This window comes from Balaenoptera ricei, chromosome 19 (assembly GCF_028023285.1).
Source record: "Balaenoptera ricei isolate mBalRic1 chromosome 19, mBalRic1.hap2, whole genome shotgun sequence".
Taxonomy (NCBI): Eukaryota; Metazoa; Chordata; class Mammalia; order Artiodactyla; family Balaenopteridae; genus Balaenoptera; species Balaenoptera ricei.
The window spans coordinates 6,728,233-6,751,346 of NC_082657.1; the positions used below are offsets into that span (position 1 = coordinate 6,728,233).

Consider the following 23,114-nt stretch of genomic DNA (forward strand, 5'->3'; position numbering starts at 1 on the left):
ATAATTCTCCTTGGGGCGTCGGGGAAGTTTGGAGGACTTTAAAAAAAAAAAAAAAAAAGAATGAATGTAAGATCCAAGAAGGCAGGGCAGACCTCTGGTTTTTGAAATTCTCTCCTTAGCTCCCAGCTCCACGCCTGGCACAAAGTAGGTGCTCAGCAAACACGCGCCTGCGCACTCACGCACTCACGCACGGAGTGTTTCTCCCGCGGCCTCCTTGACTCCGCCCCTGCCTGGGGGCGGGGCCGACTGGGTTCTCTGTGAAGTCACAAAGGCCGTGCTATGCTTCTGGCCTTGGCTCTTCTGCTGCTCTTGGACCTGAGCGCCCGCCGAGGCTGGGGCTGCCTGCAGTGTGACCACTCGGTGCGGGAGGCCCTGAGCCAGCTGCGCGTCGCCCTCATCCCCGACCGCTTCCATCAGGAGCAGCTGCAGGCCCGCGCTCAGGCCCTGCTGCTGGGCATGGAGGGGCCTTTCTTCCGGGACTACGCGCTGAACGCCTTTGTGGGGAGAGTGGGTGAGTGCTGGGGAGGAGAGGGTGCCTAGCACGGTGGAGAAAGGGACCAGTGGGGTAGCCCAAGGCTGGGCCGGGAGACCGACGCTTTGGGGACCACGCCCCCAAGAGGGGGAGGGCGGGGCCACTCTCGGAGGGAGATGGAGGGGATCACGTGGCTCTCGCAGGGACCCACTGGAATTTCCTCCCCTCTCGCCCCCAGGGATAGAGCACCTGGACCTTGTGGCATCCTTTATCAAGAATCAAACAAACAACTTAATGGTTAATTCTCTTAGAGGTAGGAGCTAAGAGGGAAAGCCTTTTTCCAGCCCCCTTTCCCTTCCTCCCTTTCCACCGGTTCACCACGCCTTCTCTTGGTGTAAAAACAAAAGCAAACACACTGTACAGCCTTTACTGTGTGTCTGACAGAGTTCTAGAAAAGTCTAGGACAGGTCATCGAGGTGGGCGGTATTGTGATCTGCCCTTTACAGAGGGGGAGGCTGAGGCTCAGAGAGGTTAGGCGACATGCCCAAAGTCACACAGCTAGGAATAACAGAGCTGAGGATTTGAACCTGGGACATCCAGCTTAGACCGTTATATTCCTAACCGTCACCCCATGAGATGTCTCCTGGTTTTGTATTCAGCGGCTCCTGGGACGCCACTCTCAGGGTTGGTCCTTGGAAATCATTGTGGTCGTTAAGACAGTTCCCACGGGAGGGCAGTAGAGGGTCCCGTGGACTGGGGTGGGAGGACGGATCTAAGCCCCAGGAACCTCACCCCACTTTGAGGGATGGAGCAGGGAGAAGGGCACCACGGAAGAGCCCACCATTTTTTTTTTAAAGATATGAAATGTTTGTGTGTGTGTGGTTTGTATAAAGCGAGCCCTGAAAGAGGAATGGGGGTGGGGAGGTGGGTAGATTGCCAGAATACTGGTGTCGGTTGTCCTAGGATAAGGGAACAGAAGGTGATGTATGCTTTTCTTGCCTATGCTTGTCAAATTGCTGTGTATTTCAATTTCCTTTTCTTTTCCCCTCCCTCACCTTTTTAATAACGAATATGTAGTAGTCATAGAATCAGGAGGAAATAACAATCATTTTAATTACATTAAAAAATTAAATTTTATCTCAATTTTTAGAGCTGCCCTACCATTTAGTGAATATGAAATTTTAAAAAACAATGCATACTAAGGAGTGCAGGGCTTTTGGTGGGGCAGGGAGAGGTAATGAATATTCTAAAATTGTGGCGATGATTACATAACTCTGGGAATAATCTTAAAGCCATTAAATTGTGTACTTTAAATGGGTTAATTGTATAGTATGTGAGTTATGTCTCAGTAAAGCTGTCCAAAAAAAAATCCAAATGTGTATAGTCTCCTTTGACCAGGCCCCTTCCTGGGAACTTTAAACACTGGAAGTTCTGTTCTCAGCTGGCGGACAGAGAGGGAGGTTGTGTTCCCATTCTAGACCTTTGAGAGAGGTGTAGAAATTACAGTGGAGGTCCTGAGGGTAGACTGCCCTGGAATCAAAGCCTGGCTAACATTCAGCAAGCTAGTTAACATCTTTGTGCCTCGGTTTCCTCATCTGTAAAATGGGAATAATAGCACTCACCCCATAGTCACTGAGAGCCATAAAGAGGTTTGTGAATGTGCATTTAGCACACAGTAAGTGCTCAATAAATGTTAGTTATTAAGATGATTATGCTGCATCTTGCGTCTCTGTCTAGAGCAAGGATTGGCAAAATATAGCCTGGGGGCCAAATCTGCAAATAAAGTTTTATTGGAACACAGCCACACCCATTCATGTATGTACTGTCTATGTTGCTTTTGCTCTCCAAGGCAGAGCTGAGTAGGAACAATGACCATATGGCCCTCGAAGCTGAAAATATTGACTGTCTGGACCTTCACAGAAAAAGCTTAGAGCAGGAGGTCTCAACTCAGGCTGCAGGTTGGAATCCCCTGGGGAACTTTTAAGACAATCCAGGAGCCCAGGCAGCAGCCCATGCCAATTAAATCAGAATATCAGGGGGCGGGCCCTGAACATCAGTAATTTTTAAACTCTCACCTTTTAAAAAAAAGTGATTTTTATATTTTGAAAAAATTCAAATGTATAGAAAAGTGGCAAGAGTAGTACAATAAACACCTATACACCATTCTTAACATTTCACTATATGGTAACCTATTGCCACATTTGCTATGTGTGTGTGTGTGTGTGTGTGTGTGTGTACCATTTGAGACTTAGTGACATTTCAACCCCAAATTCTTCAGCAGGCAATCTCCTAAAAACAAGGAAAGACATTCTCTTACACAGTGAGTGTACCTAGGAATTTAACATCGATTCCATACTATCCTCTATAATATTCAAACCTCATTAAAATGTTCCCAACTGTCTCAATCATGTCCTTCATGGCTAGTTTTCTTTCAATCCTGGATCTGTTCTGGGAGCACGCATTGCATTCAGTTGTCTTTTATGACGATGACACTTTTGAAGAGTCCAGGCCAATGATTTTACCAACTATTATTATATTATTGGGGTTGGTTACATAGGCAAGGAGCACCCAAGTGGCTGATCTCAGTTATTCTGTCTCCAGCCCCACCAGAGGTCAAGCTGCTACCATGTTGGCCCAAGGCCACCACCATGAATCACATTGTTATCACAGACTACGTGGTGTGACCCAAGGCTTCCAAGTAAAGAAAGACACACTTAACAGGCAGGATATTCCAAGGACTTAGAGGTTACCTCCCAGGAGCCAGAGCCAGGCAAGAACCAAACCTTTTTTTTTTTTTTGGAATGTGCAGGGTTTGGAAAACTCAGACCTGCTGAGTTAACCCTTTACTGTACAATATAACATGTCAAATGGGAACAAATACTACGGAGAAAAAAATAAAGCAGGGACCAGTGGATGGAGAGTGCTGGGAATAGGGGCAGGGCTTGCAGGTTAAAATAGGACAGCCAAGAAGGATGTCACTGAGAGGTCAGCACGTGAGAAAAGATGCAGAGGAGAGGGGGAAGCAGCTATGAGAGGGTAGACGTCTAGGCTAGAAGGCTGTAGGCAGAAAGAACAGCAAGTGCAGTGCCTGAGATGGGAGTGTGATTGGCATATTCACAGAACCTCGAAGAGGCCAGGGAGGCTGGAGTGGAGAGAGAGGGAGAGATGTAGAAGCTGAGGTCCTAGAGGTAAGGGGGAGGGGATGGGTAGGTTGGTACCCATCCACTGGACCACTGGAAGGGATTTATAATGGTAAGGACTTTTGGCTTCTGCTCTGGGTCACATGGGAGGGTTCTGAGCAGAAGTGTGAAGCTAGTGAGATGCCTGAAGTTTTACTGGGGTCCCTCTGGCTGTGGAGAACAGATCTAGCAGGGCAGCAGGGAAGGCTGGGGGACCAATGAGAAGGTTGTGACAATGGCCCAGGCAAGAGATGATGATGGCTGGCACCAGGGAGTGGAGGAGGTAAGAAATGTTGGATTCCTGGATCTCTCTTGACTATTCACGGACAGGATTTACTCACATGCATGTGGACAAGTTGCATGTGAGATGTAAGGAAAGAAGAATCAAAGCACCAAGGATTTTGGCTTGAGGAACTAGAAACATAGCATCTCCATCTATGAAGATGGAGAAGACTTCACTTTCTATGAAGATGGAGAAGACTTCACTTTCTATGAAGATGGAGAAGACTTCACTTTCTATGAAGATGGAGAAGACTTCACTTTCATAGGACGTGAGTTTGGAGGAGGATATCAAGGTTCAGTCTTGGACTCACTGAGTTTCAGCTGCTTATTAGACATCCAAGTGGAGATCCTGAGTGGATAGTTGGATATATGCATCTGGACTTCAGTGAGTGGTCTAGGTTAGTGATGCCAATGTAGGAGGCACCAGTGTGTATAGAACAGTGCTGTCCAGTGGAAATATGTGAGGCACAAATAGTCACATATGTAATTTAAAATTTTCTGGCAGTCACATTTTTAAAAAGGTAAACAGAAGCAGATGAAATTAATTTTAATAGATTTTATTTAACCCAATACCTAAAATATTACCATTTCAACAAGCGGTCAAAATAAAAATTATTGAGACATTGTACAGTTATTTTTTCATACCACGTCTTTGAAATGCAGCATACATTTTATACTAACAGCTGATCTCAATTCAGACTAGCCCATTTCCAGTGTTCAATTGCCATGTGTGCCTAGTGGCTGCCATATTGGACAGTGCCTTTCTAGATAATGTACAAAGCCATGAGGCTGGGTGAAATCATGGAGTGAGTGTAGACAGAATAGAAGAAAAGAGGAGAGCAGATTAGGGAAAAGGAGAGGACAGGTGACCGAGTGTACCCTTCTACCACTTACCAGGTAAGGAAACTGAGGCCAAAGGCTGGTGGTTTAGCCTGGGTCCCTGCAGTGGATCAGAAGGTAGATGTAGGACCTCCCTGCCATAGATTCACCTAGTGGACCCCGAGGAATAGCCAGTCTTGCTTAGAAAAGGACTTTCCTCATCACTTCTCTTTTTTTATTTTTTGGCTGCACCGCAACCAGGGATTGAACCCACACCCTCGGCAATGAAAGCGTGGAGTCCTAACCACTGGACCACCAGGGAATTGCCCCTCATCCCTTCTCTTTGAAGCTGCTGGTGGGGTGGGCTTGTTGGGTGCCTCCCACCCCAGGAGGATCCCTTTTTCTCCTCAGATGGGCCTCTGCTGGATGAACTGGTGACTCTTAGGGAGAGGGTGATCAAGGAACTCAAGAAAGTTTTAAGATCATATGAATTAAAAGGTGCGTCATTTCTCTCCACCAAGCCCCCTTCTCCCCTTCCCCGTTATCACTTGATCCCCTTCTCCCACCCTTTCTTCCAAACTCCTCTTTCACCTCCCCTATGACTCAGCCTTCTCTGCCTCTCCCCAAAATTCCCTTCTCTCCTTTTCCAGACTCTTTCCTCCCTCTCCCGGTCCCTTCCCATTAAATTCTCAAATTGCTGACCCAACTTAACTCACCTCCACTCTTTTCTCTTGCAGCCTGCGATCCCAAAATTTGCCGTGAGTCCTGGGTTTACTGTCTGTTCTTCCTTTTGCTACCCTCCTACCCCTTTTTACCTTGTCTCCCCCAAATCAAGCCCTGTTGTCACACCTACTCCATCTGGTGGTTCCCCCACCCCAAAACTATGGCACCGAGGGATATCTGATTTTTGAGGGCTTATGAAAGTGATTTCAACCTGCAAAAAAAGATTTTGGGGGGATGTTAGTCAGGCTAGGATAGGCTATGTTGCAGTGACAAATAACCCCCCACATCTCAGTTGTTTAACAAACGAAAGGTTTATTTCTCTCTTGCCAAAATTCCATTGGGAGTTGAACATCTTCCAAGTGGTGACTCCAGGATCCAGGCTGCACCTGTGCGGTGGCTGCTAGGCTAACTTCCGAAGGGAAAGTGAATAGGGAATCCTACAGGGCCTTTTGTAGCTGGCCTGGGAGTGACATACATCGTTCTGTCCACCTTCTATTGGCCAGAACTTGGTCACATGGGTACAACCAACTACAAAGGAGCCTGGGAAATGTAGTCTTCCTGTGTGGCGGGAAGCCGGGGAGACAGATGAGGGAGCAGGCAGCCAGTCTATGCCACAAGGGGCAGCAAAATAGGAATAGAGAAGTGTAAACATTCTGTTGGTAGACATTAAATTTAAAATTAATTTAATGTAATCACATGTCTACCAACAAAATGTTGGGTCAAATGCACAACTGAATTCCACTTTTCAGTGATTATATACAAATTATTTTTAATGTGAGTCATCAGTGCATTTTGCTCAGCTGGCTCTGCTGCACATGGGACCTCCAAATTCAGGAGGGCCAAGGGACTCCCTCTCCTCTTTCCCCTTCTGCCTTCCTCCCCCTTGCCAGTCCTCTGATATATGCCCTCATCCCACTTCTCCCTTTCCTCTTGTCCAGGCTTGCTAAAAGAAGAAGTCTTGGATTGTTTACATTGCCAGAGGATCAGTCCCAAATGCATCAAAGAAAAGTACTGTTTTGGTAAGTTCCTGGCATGGGGGAAGGCATGGGACAGGTGCATGAGAGGTGAAGACAGCCATATCCCAGTGGATATGACTTTTGAGGTCTCCCACATGCAGCCTTAAACCCTGCCCTTTCCATTTGATTACACAGTGGCCCAGAAGTTGCTTCCACATTCTGAAATTCACTTTCCCCCTACTAACTGGAAGACCCCTCTGTAACTTTACAGTGCTTCTAAGGCCAGAATGGCAGGTGCTAGAAAAACATTTTATGCTTAGCCAGTGCCATACCAGGGGAGTCTGAAAGGATGTGCTGAATTCACTCATTCATTCAGAGGTTTTAAAAAACATACATCCTTATTGCACAGAAAATAATACAGTGAACCCCTATATATCCATCAAGATTGAATAGTCATGCTGAACCTTTTCACATGCTGTTCCCTCTCTCTGTCACACTGTTCCTCTCACTCCCTTACTTCAGTAAAGTCATCAAGTCCCCCTCCTCAGAGAGAACTCCCTGATCATACTTTCTAAAGTATCACTTTCTTTTTTTTTTTTTTTATAAATTTATTTATTTATTTTTGGCTGCGTTGAGTCTTTGTTGCTGTGTGCGGGCTTTCTCTAGTTACGGCGAGCGGGGGCTACTCTTCATTGTGGTGCGCGGGCTTCTCATTGTGGTGGCTCCTCTTGTTGCGGAGCACGGGCTCTAGGCGCACGGGCTTCAGTAGTTGTGGCACAGGGGCTTCAGTAGTTGTGGCTCGCGGGCTCTAGAGCACAGGCTCAGTAGTTGTGGCGCATGGGCTTAGTTGCTCCGCAGCATGTGGGATCTTCGCAGACCAGGGCTCGAACCTGTGTCCCCTGCATTGGCAGGCGGATTCTTAACCACTGCTGCCACCAGGGAAGCCCTCTAAAGTATCACTTTCTATCAAATTATGTTGACAATGAACATACCTCCACATTTGCTTCACTTTGTTTATTGCCGTCATATTTTAAAAGAAATCAGGCATCACGAGATTTCACCCATAGTGTGTACCTCTAAAAGGAACACTTCCTACATAACCACAATGCCCTTCCCAATGAACCTCACAATTCTTCAGTATCAAATAATTCCAAGTCCCTTTTCCAACTTCCCTAATTTCCCCCAGAATATCTTCACTGCTGATTTCATTCAAACCAGTATTCAATGAGAGGACTTCTCGTATCATTTAAGTGTTAGGTTTTTTTTCACTTTTTTTTTAAATCTAGAGGAATTTCTCTTACCAGTTGTTTTCCCCTATGACATTGACTAGTTGAAAAGGAAGAATTCATCTATTTGCTCTCTGAGGATGATGTTTAACTACAACAAATATTTTGAGCACCTTATAATGCCCCAAACTGAGGATCAGCAGAATGGGAGACAAATGTCTCATAGAGCCCACATTTTATAAATTTATTTATTTATTTATTTATTTATTTATTTTTGGCTGCACTGGGTCTTCAATGCTGCGCACGCGCTTTTCTCTAGTTGTGACGAGCGGGGGCTACTCTTCGTTGCGGTGCACGGGCTTCTCATTGCGGTGGCTTCTCTCGCGAAGCACGGGCTCTAGGCACACAGGCTTCAGTAGTTGTGGCTCACAGGCTCAGTAGTTGTGGCTCACAGGCTCAGTAGTTGTGGCTCGTGGGCTCTAGAGCGCAGGCTCAGTAGTTGTGGCACACGGGCTTAGCTGCTCCGCAGCATGTGGGATCTTCCCGGACCAGGGCTCGAACCCGTGTCCCCTGCATTGGCAGGCGGATTCTTAACCACTGTGCCACCAGGGAAGCCCGAGCCCACATTTTAATAGCGTGAAGGGTTAGCCTAGGTTTTCTCAACCTTGGCACTATTGACATTGGGGCTGGATAATTCTTTGTTCTGAGGCTGTCCTATGTGTTATAGGAATTTTAGCAGCCCCCCTGGCCTCTACCCGCTCAGCGCCAGTTAGTACCCTCCAACCAAAGTTATGACAATCATTTCCAGCCTCCAGACGTTTCCAAATGTCCCCTGGGAGGTAAAATTGTCCCCCGCTGAGAACCACTGTTAGATGATAATTACATGAACAAATAAATGGACTAATTCCAGACAGCGATAGTGCTCTAATGAAAACAGAACAGAACAATTTGATAAAAAGTGCCTGGGGGAGGGGCGGGTGGGGGGACCTCTCTGAAGAAGTGATGTTTGAGATCTAAAGGAAGTGAAGGCGTGAGGAACAGTGTGAACGACAAAGGGAACAGCAGGTGCGAAGATCCAACATGGTTGAGTAATAAGAGGGAAGCTAGTGTGGCCAGAGGCGAGTGAATGAAGAGGAGGGTAGTAGGGTGGCCACATGGTGACCAGATCGTGCAGGGCCTGGTGGATCATGGTGAGGACTTGGGCTTTGATTCTAAATGAAACGAGAGCCACTGGAAGGCTCTGAGCGGAAGAGGGACGTGAGCAGACTTGGGTGTTATCGACGCCCCCTGGTGGCCAGATGGGGAACTGTAGGAGAAGCAGGGAGCCCCTTCCCTTGAAAGGAGTGGTGATGAGAGCTGGACCAGGTCCGCAACCCAGGAGGTGGATCAGATGCTGGTTTTGAAGGTCGAGCCAAGAGGCTTGGCTGACAGAATGAAAGAGTTAGGGGAGGGAGCAAATCGAAGTTGCAGAATGGGACTCCCCAGGCCACCTTCAGGGTCACCAGCTAAGATGCAGCCTGAGATCGTCAGCATTTTGCATCCCCCTCTCACGTTTGTGGGTAGTTACCAAGTCCTCCCCTCCATCCCCGCCGCCCCCGCTCCCATCCCCATCCAATGAGATGCATTTGGCGCTGGGCTCTTCTCTGTCACTGTGCTGTGCTATGTAGACTGCTCCTTCAGGCCAGGGAGGTTTGCCAGCGGAGTTCCCAGCGGTATCCCAAGCACCTAGAACGGTGCCTGGGACACAGAATTTGAGGAACCGATGAAGGAAAAGTCAGACCCAGGAGAGGGCAGGGGCCAAGTAGAGAGAACGGAGAGAGAGGCCCGACCCTGGCTGGGCTGCCGAGTGAGCAGGTGGGTGTGGGTACAAGCCCGGGGAAGGGTGATGACTTGGAAGTCGCGCTGGCTCCCACCCCCACTGTCCACTACCCAGTCGACGGGCAGCCCCGCATGGACCTGCGGTACCAGGACAGCGGATCCCCGCGGAATCGGGCCCTGTTCGGCAGCATCATTTCCGTGTGTCTGGCTGTCTTGGCCTTTGGTGTCATCGTGGCTTCGTGAGTCATCCCTGCCCCCTCCTGAGGTCCCCAAATGCCCCCCTGGGCCCCTGAAAAGTAGCATTGCCCTGGGTCCGTCACTGTGTCGTTTGGGAGTCTCCTCCCCAGTCACTTTATGCCTCTCTCTCTGTTTCCCTCTGTCTCTCTTTCTTTCTCCTTTTTTCTTGGTCTCTCCTTCCCTCTTGCCATCTCTTTTCTCTCTCTCTCTCTCTCTCTCATGTCTCTCCGTCCATCTGTCGCTCTCATCTCCTCTTCCCCCCACCCCCTGGGCCACATTATGTCTTTCCTGGGTCCTCATCACTTTGGCCTTCATGGGTCTCTTCCTCCACTGAAAAAACACTAAAAATTATATTTCATGTATGAAGACAGATATAATCCAATCTGGGCTCGTTATTATATATCCATCATCCTCATCATTGTTATATTAATTTATTTTCTCCTGATTTTCAAAGTGTTTATTTATTTACTTATTTTAATTGAAGTATAGTTGATTTACAATGTTGTGTTAGTTTCAGGTGTACAGTACAGTGATTCAGATACACACATATATATATACTTTTTCCGATTCTTTTCACTTATACGTTATTACAAAATATTGAGTATAGTCAAAGTATTTAAAATGAAAACATCTCCAGGGCCCCAAGCACTGAGCCCATGATGCTCCCACGAGGGGAGAAATCACCCCCACCCTCCTTTCTCCATCTTGAGCGCTCCCCCCGCCCCTGTCTGCTTGTCTCTGGTTCAGCCCCCTCTCAGCCCCTCTCCTCTTCTCTCTGCCTCCTCTATCTGCCCCTCACCCTCCTTTCCCAAATGCCTTGGTTTCTTCATATTCAACTGGGGATAATCCCAGTACCTCCCACTTAAGGGTGGTGGTGAGAAGTAAATCAGCCCTTAGCCTAAGGAATCTCCCCTTCTCTCCCCCTCTCAGCCTCTCCCACTGGACTTTCTCCTCCTTTCCTCTGTCCCGGTCCCAATTCTGCCATCTCCCTCTTCCCCTTCCCTGCCCGCCATGTTGAATCTGTGTGTCTCAGTCTCTGTGTCTGTCTCTGAATGTCTCTCCCCATCTCTGGGTCTCTGTTTCTGACTCCCGTCCCTCCCACTCCACAGACTCTGTCCCTATCTGTCAACCCCTCTCTGCTTCTTTAAATCTCTCCCTCTGTGACTCCCCTCTTTCCCCTCCCACCTTCCCACCGTTCCCTCTCCATCTTCTGGTCTTCATTTCTGTCTCTGTCTGTCTTCCCCTCTCCCATCTCTGGATTTCCCTTCCCCATCTTGATTTCTGTTTCTCTCTCCCTCAGCCTCTGTCTCCCGTCTTGATCTCTCTAGAGCAGAACTCTCTCCCTGTTCTCTCCCCACTGTCTCCCTGTGTATTAGTTTCCTCTTGCTGCTGTAGCAAATGACCACAAACTGGGCAGCTCAAGGCAACAGAAATTTATTCTCTCAGAGTTCTGGAGGCCAGAAGTCCAACATCCACGGGTTGGCAGGGTGAGTTCCTTTTGGAGGTTCTGAGAGAGAGTCCATTCCATACCTGTCTCCTACCTTCTGGTGGCGGCTGGCATCCGTGGTATCCCTTGGCTAGTGGCCTCCCTCCAGTCTCTGCCTCTGTCTTCAATGGCTTTGTCCTCAGTATCTGTGTCCCAAACCTCCCTCCCCTTTCTCTTGTAAGGACACCAGTCTTTGAATGTAAGGGCCAGCCTAAAACCAGAATAATCTCATTTTTACCTTAACATAATTATATCTGCAAAGACCCTATTTGCAAGTAAGGTCACATTCACAGGTACTGGGGTTTAGGACTTGGATATATCTTTGGAGTGGGGGGACACAGTTCAACCCAGTACACCTGCTTCTCTCTTTTCCTCATTTCTCTTTCTGTCTTTCTCATCTCTTTGAGTCTCTCTCCCCGTGTCTGTGTCTCTCAGAGTCTCCTGTCTTTTTCCATTCTTTCTGTTTCCACATTTCATACCCTCAGTCCCAGTCCCAACTTTTCTCTCCTCCCTCCTTATGTTCTGATTGGCTGAGAACCCTGGAGATCTTCCCAGAGACCCATGATGTCACTGGCTGAGCCAAATAAAGCCAATGATTGGAGGGAAGGTTTTGGGTGGTCAGTTGACCTGGAGGGGTCTGAAGTTCTTTTTCTAACCTGCAGACTTTTTCTCTCTGACCAGGGCTATTACATATAGGCGAAACCGAAAACTCCTGCTTCAGTAGGGCTCTGATTTTGAGGTTTGTAAGGGGAAAGGAAAAGAAGTTTAATAAAGTCTGTGACAGATTCCTCAGTGTCTGCATCAGTTTCTGGAGGACCGTGCCCCAATTGGTGTCCCGCTCTGGACACCTGACTGGGTGCTCCTCAAGGGGTGGGGCCACGTCTCACTCATCTGTAGATTCCAAATACCCTAATTAAAAAGTAGAAGTCGCTGACGAGCCAGGAGGTGGGAGGCGGGGGCCGCGCGGCGGCTGCTGCTGCAGTGGGGCAGGTGGCGGTGACTGGCGGCGACTGAGGCGGCAGTGAGCGATTTAACCCAGAGACTGACTTCACTATAGAAACACCCACAGTTGTATCAATGACTGGGGAAAGATAGTGGCAACAGGCAAAGGAAAAACATCTCTGACATACTAAGGACAATGAGTATGCTAAAACCAAGCGGGCTTAAGGCGCCTACCAAGATCCTTAAGCCTGGAAGCACAGCCTTGAAGACACCTTCTCCTGGTAATGCTTTATGTTTCTCCTTAACAGCAAGTTTTTAATCCTATGTGAAGACTTCTATTTGAAAAATTTAAAAAGACAATCTTATAAAACTTCATATTCTTGAAAATACTTGAGAAAGTTTCAATTAAAAGACATAGAATTTTAGAGGGGCGGAGTCAAGATGGCATACTAGGAGGACACAGAATTCGCGTCTCCTCACAACTAGGGCACCTACCAGGCACTGGTTGGGGACCACAGACACCTAAGGGGACGGGAGGAGCCCCCAGCAACTGGTTGTTTCAATTATAGTTTTATTTTTCCTAATATATTTTTTATCTTTCTAATTTTATTTTATTTTTTATTCTTTGATATTGTACTGCTCCTTTCTTTCTTTCTTTCTTTTTTCTTTTCTTTTTTTTTTTTTTAAACTGTGCCACGAAGCTTGCAGGATTGCAAATTCTTGGTTCCCAGGCCAGAGGTTGGGCCGAGCTCCTGTGATGGGAGCTCTGAGTCCAAACCGCTGGACTAACAGAGAACCTCAAACCCCAGGGAATATTAATCGGAGTGAGGCCTCCCAGAGGTCCTCATCTCAGCACCAAGACCCGGCTCTATCCAACTGCCTGCAAACTCCAGTGCTGTACATCTCAGGCCAAACAACAAGTAAGACAGGAATACAGCAACATCCATCAAAAAAAAAAAATGAAATGACAAAAAAATATGTTACAGACAAAGGAGCAAGGTAAAAACCTACAAGACCAAATAAATGAAGATGAAATAGGCAACCTACCTGAAAAAGAATTCAGAGTAATGATAGCAAAGATGATCCAAAATCTCAGAAACAGAATGGAGAAAATACAAGAAATATTCAACAAGGATCTAGAAGAACTAAAGAGCAAACAAACAATGATGAACAACACAATTACTGAAATTAAAAATACTCTAGAAGGAATCAATAGCAGAATAACTGAGGCAGAAGAACGGATAAGTGAGCTGGAAGATAAAATGGTGGAAATAACTGCCAGGGAGCAGAATAAAGAAAAAAGAAAAGAATTGAGGACAGACTCAGAGACCTCTGGGACAACATTAAACACACCAACATTCGAATTACAGGGGTCCAGAAAAAGAAGAGAAAAAGAAAGGGTCTGAGAATATATTTGAAAAGATTATAGTCAAAAACTTCCCTAACATGGGAAAGGAAATAGTCAATCAAATCCAGGAAGCACAGAGAATACCATACAGGATAAACCCAAAGAGAAACACACCAAGACACATATGAATCAAACTATCAAAAATTAAATACAAAGTGGGGCTTCCCTGGTGGCGCAGTGGTTGAGAATCTGCCTGCCAATGCAGGGGACACGGGTTTGAGCCCTGGTCTGGGAAGATCCCACATGCCGCGGAGCAACTAGGCCCATGAGCCACAACTACTGAGCCTGCGTGACTGGAGCCTGTGCTCCGCAATAAGAGAGGCTGTGATAGTGAGAGGCCCGTGCACCATGATGAAGAGTGGCCCCCGCTTGCGACAACTAGAGAAAGCCCTCGCACAGAAACGAAGACCCAACACAGCCAAAAATAAATAAATAAATAATTAATTAATTAAATACAAAGAAAAAATACTAAAAGCAGCAAGGGAAAAGCAACAAATAACATACAAGGTTATATGTTAACCCCATAAGGTTAACAGCTGGTTTTTCAGCAGAAACTCTGCAAGCCAGAAGGGAGTGGCAGGACATATTTAAAGTGATGATAAGGAAGAACCTACAACCAAGATAACTCTACCTAGCAAGGATCTCATTCATATTCGCTGGAGAAATTAAAACCTTTACAGATAAGCAAAAGTTAAGAGAATTCAGCACCACCAAACCAGCTTTACAACAAATGCTAAAGGAACTTCTCTAGGCAGGAAACACAGGAGAAGGAAAAGACCTACAAAAACAAACCAAAAACAATCAAGAAAATGGTAATAGGAACATACATATTGATAATTACCTTAAATGTAAATGGATTAAATGCTCCAACCAAAAGACATAGACTGGCTGAATGGATACGAAAACAGGACCCGTACATATGCTGTCTACAAGAGACCTACTTCAGACCTAGGGACACATACAGACTGAAAGTGAGGTGATAGAAAAAAAAAAATTCCATGCAAATGGAAATCAGAAGAAAGCTGGAATAGCAAGTCTCATATCAGACAAAATAGACTTTAAATAAAGACTATTACAAGAGACAAAGAAGGACACTACATAATGGTGAAGGGATCAATCCAAGAAGAAGATATAACAATTGTAAATATTTACGCACCCAACATAGGAGCACCTCAATACATAAGGAAATCGACAGTAACACAATAATAGTAGGGGACTTTAACACTCCACTTTCACCAATGGACAGATCATCCAAAATGAAAATAAATAAGGAAACACAAGCTTTAAATGACACATTAAACAAGATGGACTTAATTGATATTTATAAGACATTCCATCCAAAAACAACAGAATACACTTTCTTCTCAAGTGCTCATGGAACATTCTCCAGGATAGACCATATCTTGGGTCACAAATCAAGCCTTGGTATATTTAAGAAAATTGAAATCATATCAAGTATCTTTTCTGACCACAAAGCTATGAGACTAGATATCAATTACAGGGGAAAAAAACCTGTAAAATACAAACACATGGAGGCTAAACATTACCCTACTAAACAACCAAGAGATCACTGAAGAAATCAAAGAGGAAATCAAAAAATACCTAGAAACAAATGACAATGAAAACACGACGACCCAAAGCCTATGGGATGCCGCAAAAGCAGTTCTAAGAGGGAAGTTTATAACAACACAACCCTACCTCAAGAAACAAGAAAAATCTCAAATAAACAACCTAACCTTACACCTAAAACAATTAGAGGAAGAAGAACAAAAAAACCCCAAAGTTAGCAGAAGGAAAGAAATCATAGAGATCAGATCAGAAATAAATGAAAAAGAAATGAAGGAAACAACAGCAAAGATCAATAAAACTAAAAGCTGGTTCTCTGAGAAGATAAACAAAATTGATAAATCATTAGCCAGGCTCATCAAGAAAAAAAGGGAGAAGACAAATCAACAGAATTAGAAATGAAAAAGGAGAAGTAACAACTGACACTGCAGAAATACAAAGGATCATGAGAGATTACTACAAGTAACTATATGCCAATAAAATGGACAATCTGGAAGAAATGGACAAATTCTTAGAAAAGCACAACCTTCCGAGACTGAACCAGGAAGAAATGGAAAATATAAACAGACTAATCACAAGCACTGAAATCGAAACTGTGATTAAAAATCTTCCAACAAACAAAAGCCCAGGACCAGATGGCTTCACAGGTGAATTCTACCAAACATTTAGAGAAGAGCTAACACCTATCCTTCTCAAACTCTTCCAAAATATAGCACAGGGAGGAACACACCCAAACTCATTCTACAAGGCCATCATCACCCTCATACCAAAACCAGACAAAGATGTCACACAAAAAACTACAGGCCAATATCTCTGATGAACATAGATGCAAAAATCCTCAACAAAATACTAGCAAACAGAATCCAGCAGCACATTAAAAGGATCATACACCATGAGCAAGTGGGGTTTATCCCAGGAATGCAAGGATTCTTCAATATATGCAAATCAATCAATGTGATACACCATATTAACCAACTGAAGGATGAAAACCATATGATAATCTCAATAGATGCAGAAAAAGCTTTTGACAAAATTCTACACCCATTTATGATAAAAACTCTCCAGAAAGTAGGCATAGAGGGAACCCACCTCAACATAATAAAGGCCATATATGACAAAACCACAGCCAACATTGTTCTCAATGGTGAAAAACTGAAACCATTTCCTCTAAGATCAGGAACAAGACAAGGTTGCCCACTTTCACCACTATTACTCAATATAGTTTTGGAAGTTTTAGCCACAGCAATCACAGGAGAAAAAGAAACAAAAGGAATCCAAGTCGGAAAAGAAGAAATAAAACTGTTACTGTTTGCAGATGACACGATGCTATACATAGGTAATCCTAAAGATGCTACCAGAAAACTACTAGAGCTAATCAATGAATTTGGTAGAGTAGCAGGATACAAAATTAATGCACAGAAATCTCTTGCATTCCTATACACTAATGATGAAAAATCTGAAAGAGAAATTAAGGAAACACTCCCATTTACCACTGCAACAAAAAGAACCAAATACCTAGGAATAAACCTACCTAAGGAGACAGAAGACCTGTATGCAGAAAACTGTAAGACACTGATGAAAGAAATTAAAGATGATACAAACAGATGGAGAGATATACCATGTCCTTGGAATGGAAGAATCAACACTGTGAAAATGACTCTACTACCCAAAGCAATCTACAGATTCAATGCAATCCCTATCAAACTACCAATGGCATTTTTCACAGAACTAGAACAAAAAATTTCACAATTTGTATGGAAACACAAAAGACCCTGAATAGCCAAAGCAATCTTGAGGAAGAAAAACGGAGCTGGAGGAATCAGGCTCCCAGTCTTCAGACTATACTACAAAGCTACAGTAATCAAGACAGTATGGTACTGGCACAAAAACAGAAATATAGATCAATGGAACAGGATAGAAAGCCCAGAGATAAACCCACGCACATACGGTCACTTTATCTTTGATAAAAAGAGGCAAGAGTATACAATGGAGAAAAGACAACTTCTTCAATAAGTGGTGCTGGGAAAACTGGACAGCTACATGTAAAAGAATGAAATTAGAACACTCCCTAACACCATACACAAAAATAAACTCAAAATGGATTAAAGACCTAAATGTAAGGCCAGACACCATAAAACTCTTAGAGGAAAACATAGGCAGAACACTCTATGACATAAATTACAGCAAGATCCTTTTTGACCAACCTCCTAGAGAAATGGAAATAAAAACAAAAATAAACAAATGGGACCTAATGAAACTTAAAAGCTTTTGCACAGCAAACGAAGTAACTGACAAAGGATTAATCTCCAAAATATACAAGCAGCTCATGCAGCACAGTATCAAAAAAAAAAAAAAAACCCAATCCAAAAATGGTCAGAAGACCTAAATAGATATTTCTCCAAAGAAGATATACAAACACATGAAAAGATGCTCAACATCACTAATCATTAGAGAAATGCAAATCAAAGCTACAATGAGGTATCAGCTCACACCAGTCAGAATGGCCATCATGAAAAAATCTACAAACAGTAAATGCTGGAGAGGGTGTGGAGAAAAGGGAACCCTCTTGCACTGTTGGTGGGAATGTAAATTGATACAGCCACTACGGAGAACAGTATGGAGGTTCCTTAAAAAACTAAAAACAGAACTACCATATGACCCAGCAATCCCACTACTGGGCATATACCCTGAGAAAACCATAATTCAAAAAGAGTCATGTACCACAATGTTCATTGCAGCACTATTTACAATAGCCAGGACATGGAAGCAACCTAAGTGTCCATCGACAGATGAATGGGTAAAGAAGATGTGGCGCATATATACAATGGAATGTTACTCAGCCATAAAAAGAAATGAAATTGAGTTATTTGTAGTGAGGTGGATGGACCTAGAGTCTGTCATACAGAGTGAAGTAAGTCAGAAAGAGAAAAACAAATACCGTATGATAACACATATATATGGAATCAAAAAAAAAAAAAAAGGTTCTAATGAACCTAGGGGCAGGACATGAATAAAGACACAGACGTAGAGAATGGACTTGAGGACACGGGAAGGGGGAAGGGTAAGCTGGGACGAAGTGAGAGAGTAACATTGACATATATACACTACCAAATGTAAAATAGATAGCTAGTAGGAAGCAGCTGCATAACACAGGGAGATCAGCTCGGTGCTTTGCGACCACCTAGAGGGGTGTCATCAGGAGGGTGGGAGGGAGACGCAAGAGGGAGGGGATATGGGAATATACGTATGCATATAGCTGATTCACTTTGTTATACAGCAGAAACTAACACAGCATTATAAAGCAATTATACTCCAATAAAGATGTTTAAAAAAAAAAGTAGAAGTAGACTTCCCTGGTGGCGCAGTGGGTAAGAATCCGCCTGCCAATGCAGGGGACATGGGTTTGATCCCTGGTCCGGGAAGATCCCACATGCTACGGAGCAACTAAGCCTGTGAGCCACAACTACTGAGCCCGCTTGCTGCAACTACTGAAGGCCACATGCCTCGAGCCGGTGCTTGGAAGCAAGAGAAGCCACCACAATGAGTAGCCCGCACACGGCAAGGAAGAGTAGCCCCTGCTCACCACAACTAGAGAAAGCCCGCTCACAGCAACGAAGACCCAACGCAGCCAAAAATAAATAAATAAATTTATTTTTAAAAAAAAGAACATAGAACCTAGACTGGTTGAAACCAGAAGATTGATGATGCTTGAAACTTCACCTTGATGCCAAGCAATCCGAGAATTGTCCACAAGCTGATCACGCCCTGCTCCTTGAACACTATAAAACTCCTCATTACCCCCTCCAGGGTGGGTCACACAGTCTTGAGGGCATTAGCCCCTTATGGCCCCTTTGCCTGGCAAAGCAATAAAAGCTACTCTTTTCTACTTCACCCAAAACTCTGACTCCGCATTTCTATTCAGCACCGGTGAACGGAGTCCGAGTTTCGGCAACAAGATTTTATTATTTTGATATATTAACAGACGAATTTATAATAACCCAATGCATCCTTGCATTCCTGGCCATCTCCAGCTCCCACTATAAGGGTTTGTTTCCTTTACCACGCTGCCCCTTAAGAGGTGATGGATGAAACTGAGCCAAACAGGAAGGCGGTTGCCCAGGGAAATTGAATAATTAAGTAACAGAGGCTCGATTCATTCACCATCAGTTTAGGTGGTGTCTTGAAAACTTTTGCTTTGGTAGGAGAAATTTGAGTTAGATGGGTTAACTGGACTATGACGTCGCCTCCTGTGGAGGGCAGTGAAAAACTTTGGCTATAATGGAAATATTCACGGTGCCAGTACAGCCATACAGTTGCCAAATACCATGTTTCAGCCAGCTGCAAAGTAGCTGTTTACAGCACTTTTTCTCCCGCCCCACTTTCTACTCGTGGACTCCATTTCCCAGCATTCCCCTGCCCTCAGAGACCTTAGGCCTAGAGGAGCGTGAGCCGCAGTGGTTTCTGGGAAATGCAGTCCAGCTGCGGAGCGCAGTTTAAAGTATCAGGACTTGAGGTTCCGAGACAGCGACCGCGCAGGCGCTTTCCGGGGCCCGAAGGAGGGCGGGAAGGCCTGGCCGCCGTGCACCACCCGCGGGGGCGCACAGGTGAGTTCCGAACTGGCGGACACGAGAGGTTGCTGTTGGGTGTGGGCTGACCGAGGCAGGCGCGCAGGAGGCGGGCCGAGTCTGCCTGGGTGGGAGGGGAAGGGTGCTGTGGGCGGCTCCCCGCCCCCTCCTGTCACTCGTGAGGCTGCCTCAGAGCCCCAGTGCCCCAGTGCCATCGACTCAGCGCACAGGAATTGGGCACCCGCTGTTTTCCAGGAGTCTAGCCGAGTGCGGATCTGCGGCCATTTCCCAGGAGGGAGAATGTACCTTTTCCTCACTTAGCAGGTGAAGAAGAAACAGGCAAGGGAGATTCATGGCTTCTTCCAGATCACAATGCCGATGAGTTGTCGACATGGTGTGAACCCAGGGATGTCTGACCCGAAAGCCCTAGCCCCTCTCTCTGGGTCTCATCTCCCCTCTCCAATCTCCCACCACCACCCCAACCCCCATTCTGCCTCTCTCTCCCTGGGTCTCTGCTTCTCTTTCTCTGTGTCTGTTCCCTTCTCTCTGGGCCTCTGCGTGCCCCCAGCCTCCATAAGTCTCTGTGTTTTTTCTAAAAACAGTCATTTTCTTCCAAAACCATTGCACTATGCTCACATCAGGAAATGAACATCCATACAATACTATTGATTAGCTAATCTGCAGGCCTTTTTCAGATTTTGCTAATTGTCCCAATAATGTCATTAATGGCAAAAGAAAATCCCGTGTCATGCACTGCATTCGTTGTCGTCACTTTAGTCTCCGTTAACCTGGAACAGTTGTTCAGTCTTTCTTTGACCTTCATGATCTTAGCAATTCTGAAGATTGCAGACCACGTACTTCTAGAATGTCCCTCAGTTTGGATGTGTTGGTTGTTCCCTTGTAATTAGATTTAGGCTACATGCTTTTGGCAGGAATACCTTAGGAGTGAGATGTGTCCTTAACAGAGCAGGAGCCTGTGATGTCCGCTTGCCCATCACTGGTCACATTGGCCTCAATCACTTGGCTAAGGTGGCATCTGCCAAGTTTCTCCACTTTAAAAAGTTATCCTCTTCGTTTTGTAATTACAGTAGATCCCATTATCCTCGGAGGGTACATTCCAAGACCCCCAGTGGATGGCTGAAATCTTGGATAGTACTGAACCCTCTATATACTGTTGTTAACCTAAAGAATAAAGCAGCGGGTTATTTTTACCAGCAAAATGGGCTTATTCAGGAACAGCAAAGAATTGCAATTCGGGACAAGCAGGCTATAGCAAAAGCCATAGGAAGTCCAACAAACAATAGAGGAACTTTATCTTATGGAGAAAAAAAACCCAGGAAATTGAGAGGAGTTCTTTTGAATGAAAGTCCATTGGAGAAAAGTGAGAATTCAGAGTGGTGATGGTTTCTCATTGGCCTAGTTGCTGCGGTAGTTGATTTCTTGTAGGGGATGCAATGTACATCTTTTCTGGTTGGGGCCTATAATAGATGGTTCTTTCCTGCTGAAGCTTCTTCCATTAGGGCCTGTGATGGATGTGGAGTGGTGCTGCTTGAGAACTCCCCCTCCTGGCCTCCCAACTCCACTTTTTAAATAATCTAATCTAATTTAATTTAATTTAATTTTTGGCTGCGCCACGCGGCATATGGGATCTTACTTCCCTGAACAGGGATCGAACCCGCGCCCCCTGCATTGGAAGCATGGAGTCTTAACCACTGGACCGCCAGGGAAGCCCCCCAACTCCACTTTAAATGAGGTTCGCCTTTATTAATTTTCACACTGTTTTCTTCTAAACACTTATACCTATGATAAAATTTCATTTACAAATTAGACACAGTAAGAGATTAACAATAATAACTAATAATAAAATAGAACAATTTTAAGAATATACAGTAATAAAAGTTATGTGAATGTGGACTCTCTCAAAAAATCTCATTGTACAAATTTAATGCCTCTTCTGTAAAGCACTTATGCTTATGCGCTGTGGCTATAACTTTTGCAGTTTGTTGGGGGTTTTTCGTTTTTTTGTTTTTTTGGCCACGCGGCTTGTGGGACCTTCCCCGACCTGGGATTGGACCCGGGGCCATGGCAGTGAAAGCGCTGAATCCTAACCACTGGACCGCCAGCAAAGTCCTGAATTTCTTTTTCTTTCGTCGCAATTTCACAGACAGACGATGCATTCTTACCATAGATCTTAGCAACCTCAGCATATGATTTTTTTTCTTTTGTTTTTTTAATTTTATTTATTTTTGGCTGTGTTGGGTCTTCGTTGCTGTGCGCAGGCTTTCTCTAGTTGCGGCGAGCGGGGGCTACTCTTCATTGCGGTGCGCTGGCTTCTCATTGCGGTGGCTTCTCTTGTTATGGAGCATGGGCTCTAGAGCGCAGGCTCAGTAGTTGTGGCGCTGGGGCTTAGTTGCTCTGCGGCATGTGGGATCTTCCCGGACCAGGGCTCGAACCCGTGTCCTCTGCATTGGCAGGTGGATTCTTAACCACTGTGCCACCAGGGAAGTCCCGGCAGGCAGATTCTTGACCACTGCGCCACCAGGGAAGTCTGATATTGTTTTCTTTCTTTATTGAGGACTTTTACCTTTTCACTTAAAGGAAGCACTTTACAGCTTCTCTTTGGCATATTCGAATTACCAGCATCGCTACTCTTGCACTTTGGGGCCATTACTAAGTAAAATAAGGGTTACTTGAACACAAGCACTGTGATACCGCGACAGTCCATCGAGACAACTACCTAAGTGACTATTGGGCAGGATACGCTGGACCAGGGGATGATTCATGCCCCAGGTGGGATAGAGTGGGACGGCGCAAGATTTTATCACGATACTCAGAATGGTGTGTGATTTAAAACTTGTGAATTGTTTCTTTCTGGAACTTTCCATTCAGTGTTTTTGGACCACAGTTGACCTCAGGTAACTGAAACCGTGGAAAGTGAAGCCGCGGATAAGGGGGCGCTACCGTAGTTAGTGACTCATGAGGAGGTGGTTAAGCCTCTGTTCCTCATCAAAATTTCACCCACTGGTTTCAGCCCTCAGGTGGGTGCGTTCCTGTGTAGCTGGGTGTACGTGCAGCTGTTTGCCTGGAGGCACGTGAGGCTCTGAGTCTTTATTTCTGGACCGTGTTAGTTTCCCATTTCTGCTCTAACAAATTACCAGAAACTTAGTGGCTTCAAACAACACAGATGTAGTATTCTCTTACAGTTCTGGAGGCCAGAAGTCTGAACTGGTTTTCACTGGGCAGCAATCAAGGTGTCATCAGAGCCATGCTTCCTTCAGAGGCTCTAGGGGAGAACCCGTTTCCTGGCCTTTTCCAGCTTCTAGAGGCTGCTTGCATCCCTTGGCTCGTGGCCCCTTCCTTCAGCTTCAAAGCCAGAGGCGTAGTGCCTTGCCTCTCTGACTCTGCTCCTCTTTACTTCTGTCACATGGGCTTCTC

At 45.3% G+C, this 23,114-nt stretch overlaps 1 protein-coding gene across 1 annotated transcript in view; it reads left to right on the forward strand.

The window, feature by feature from the left end:
* The first annotated feature begins 253 nt into the window (after positions 1-253).
* The window catches only part of LOC132353944 (zinc finger protein 420-like), a 34,862-nt gene continuing 12,001 nt past the window's right edge, over positions 254-23,114 (forward strand). The window contains exons 1-6 of the mRNA XM_059905448.1: positions 254-511; positions 711-785; positions 5,164-5,250; positions 6,414-6,494; positions 9,591-9,714; positions 19,589-19,718. Of these exons, the coding sequence (XP_059761431.1) occupies positions 280-511; positions 711-785; positions 5,164-5,250; positions 6,414-6,494; positions 9,591-9,714; positions 19,589-19,718 (729 nt within the window). The 5' untranslated portion in view covers positions 254-279. The remainder of the gene's footprint in view (positions 512-710; positions 786-5,163; positions 5,251-6,413; positions 6,495-9,590; positions 9,715-19,588; positions 19,719-23,114) is intronic.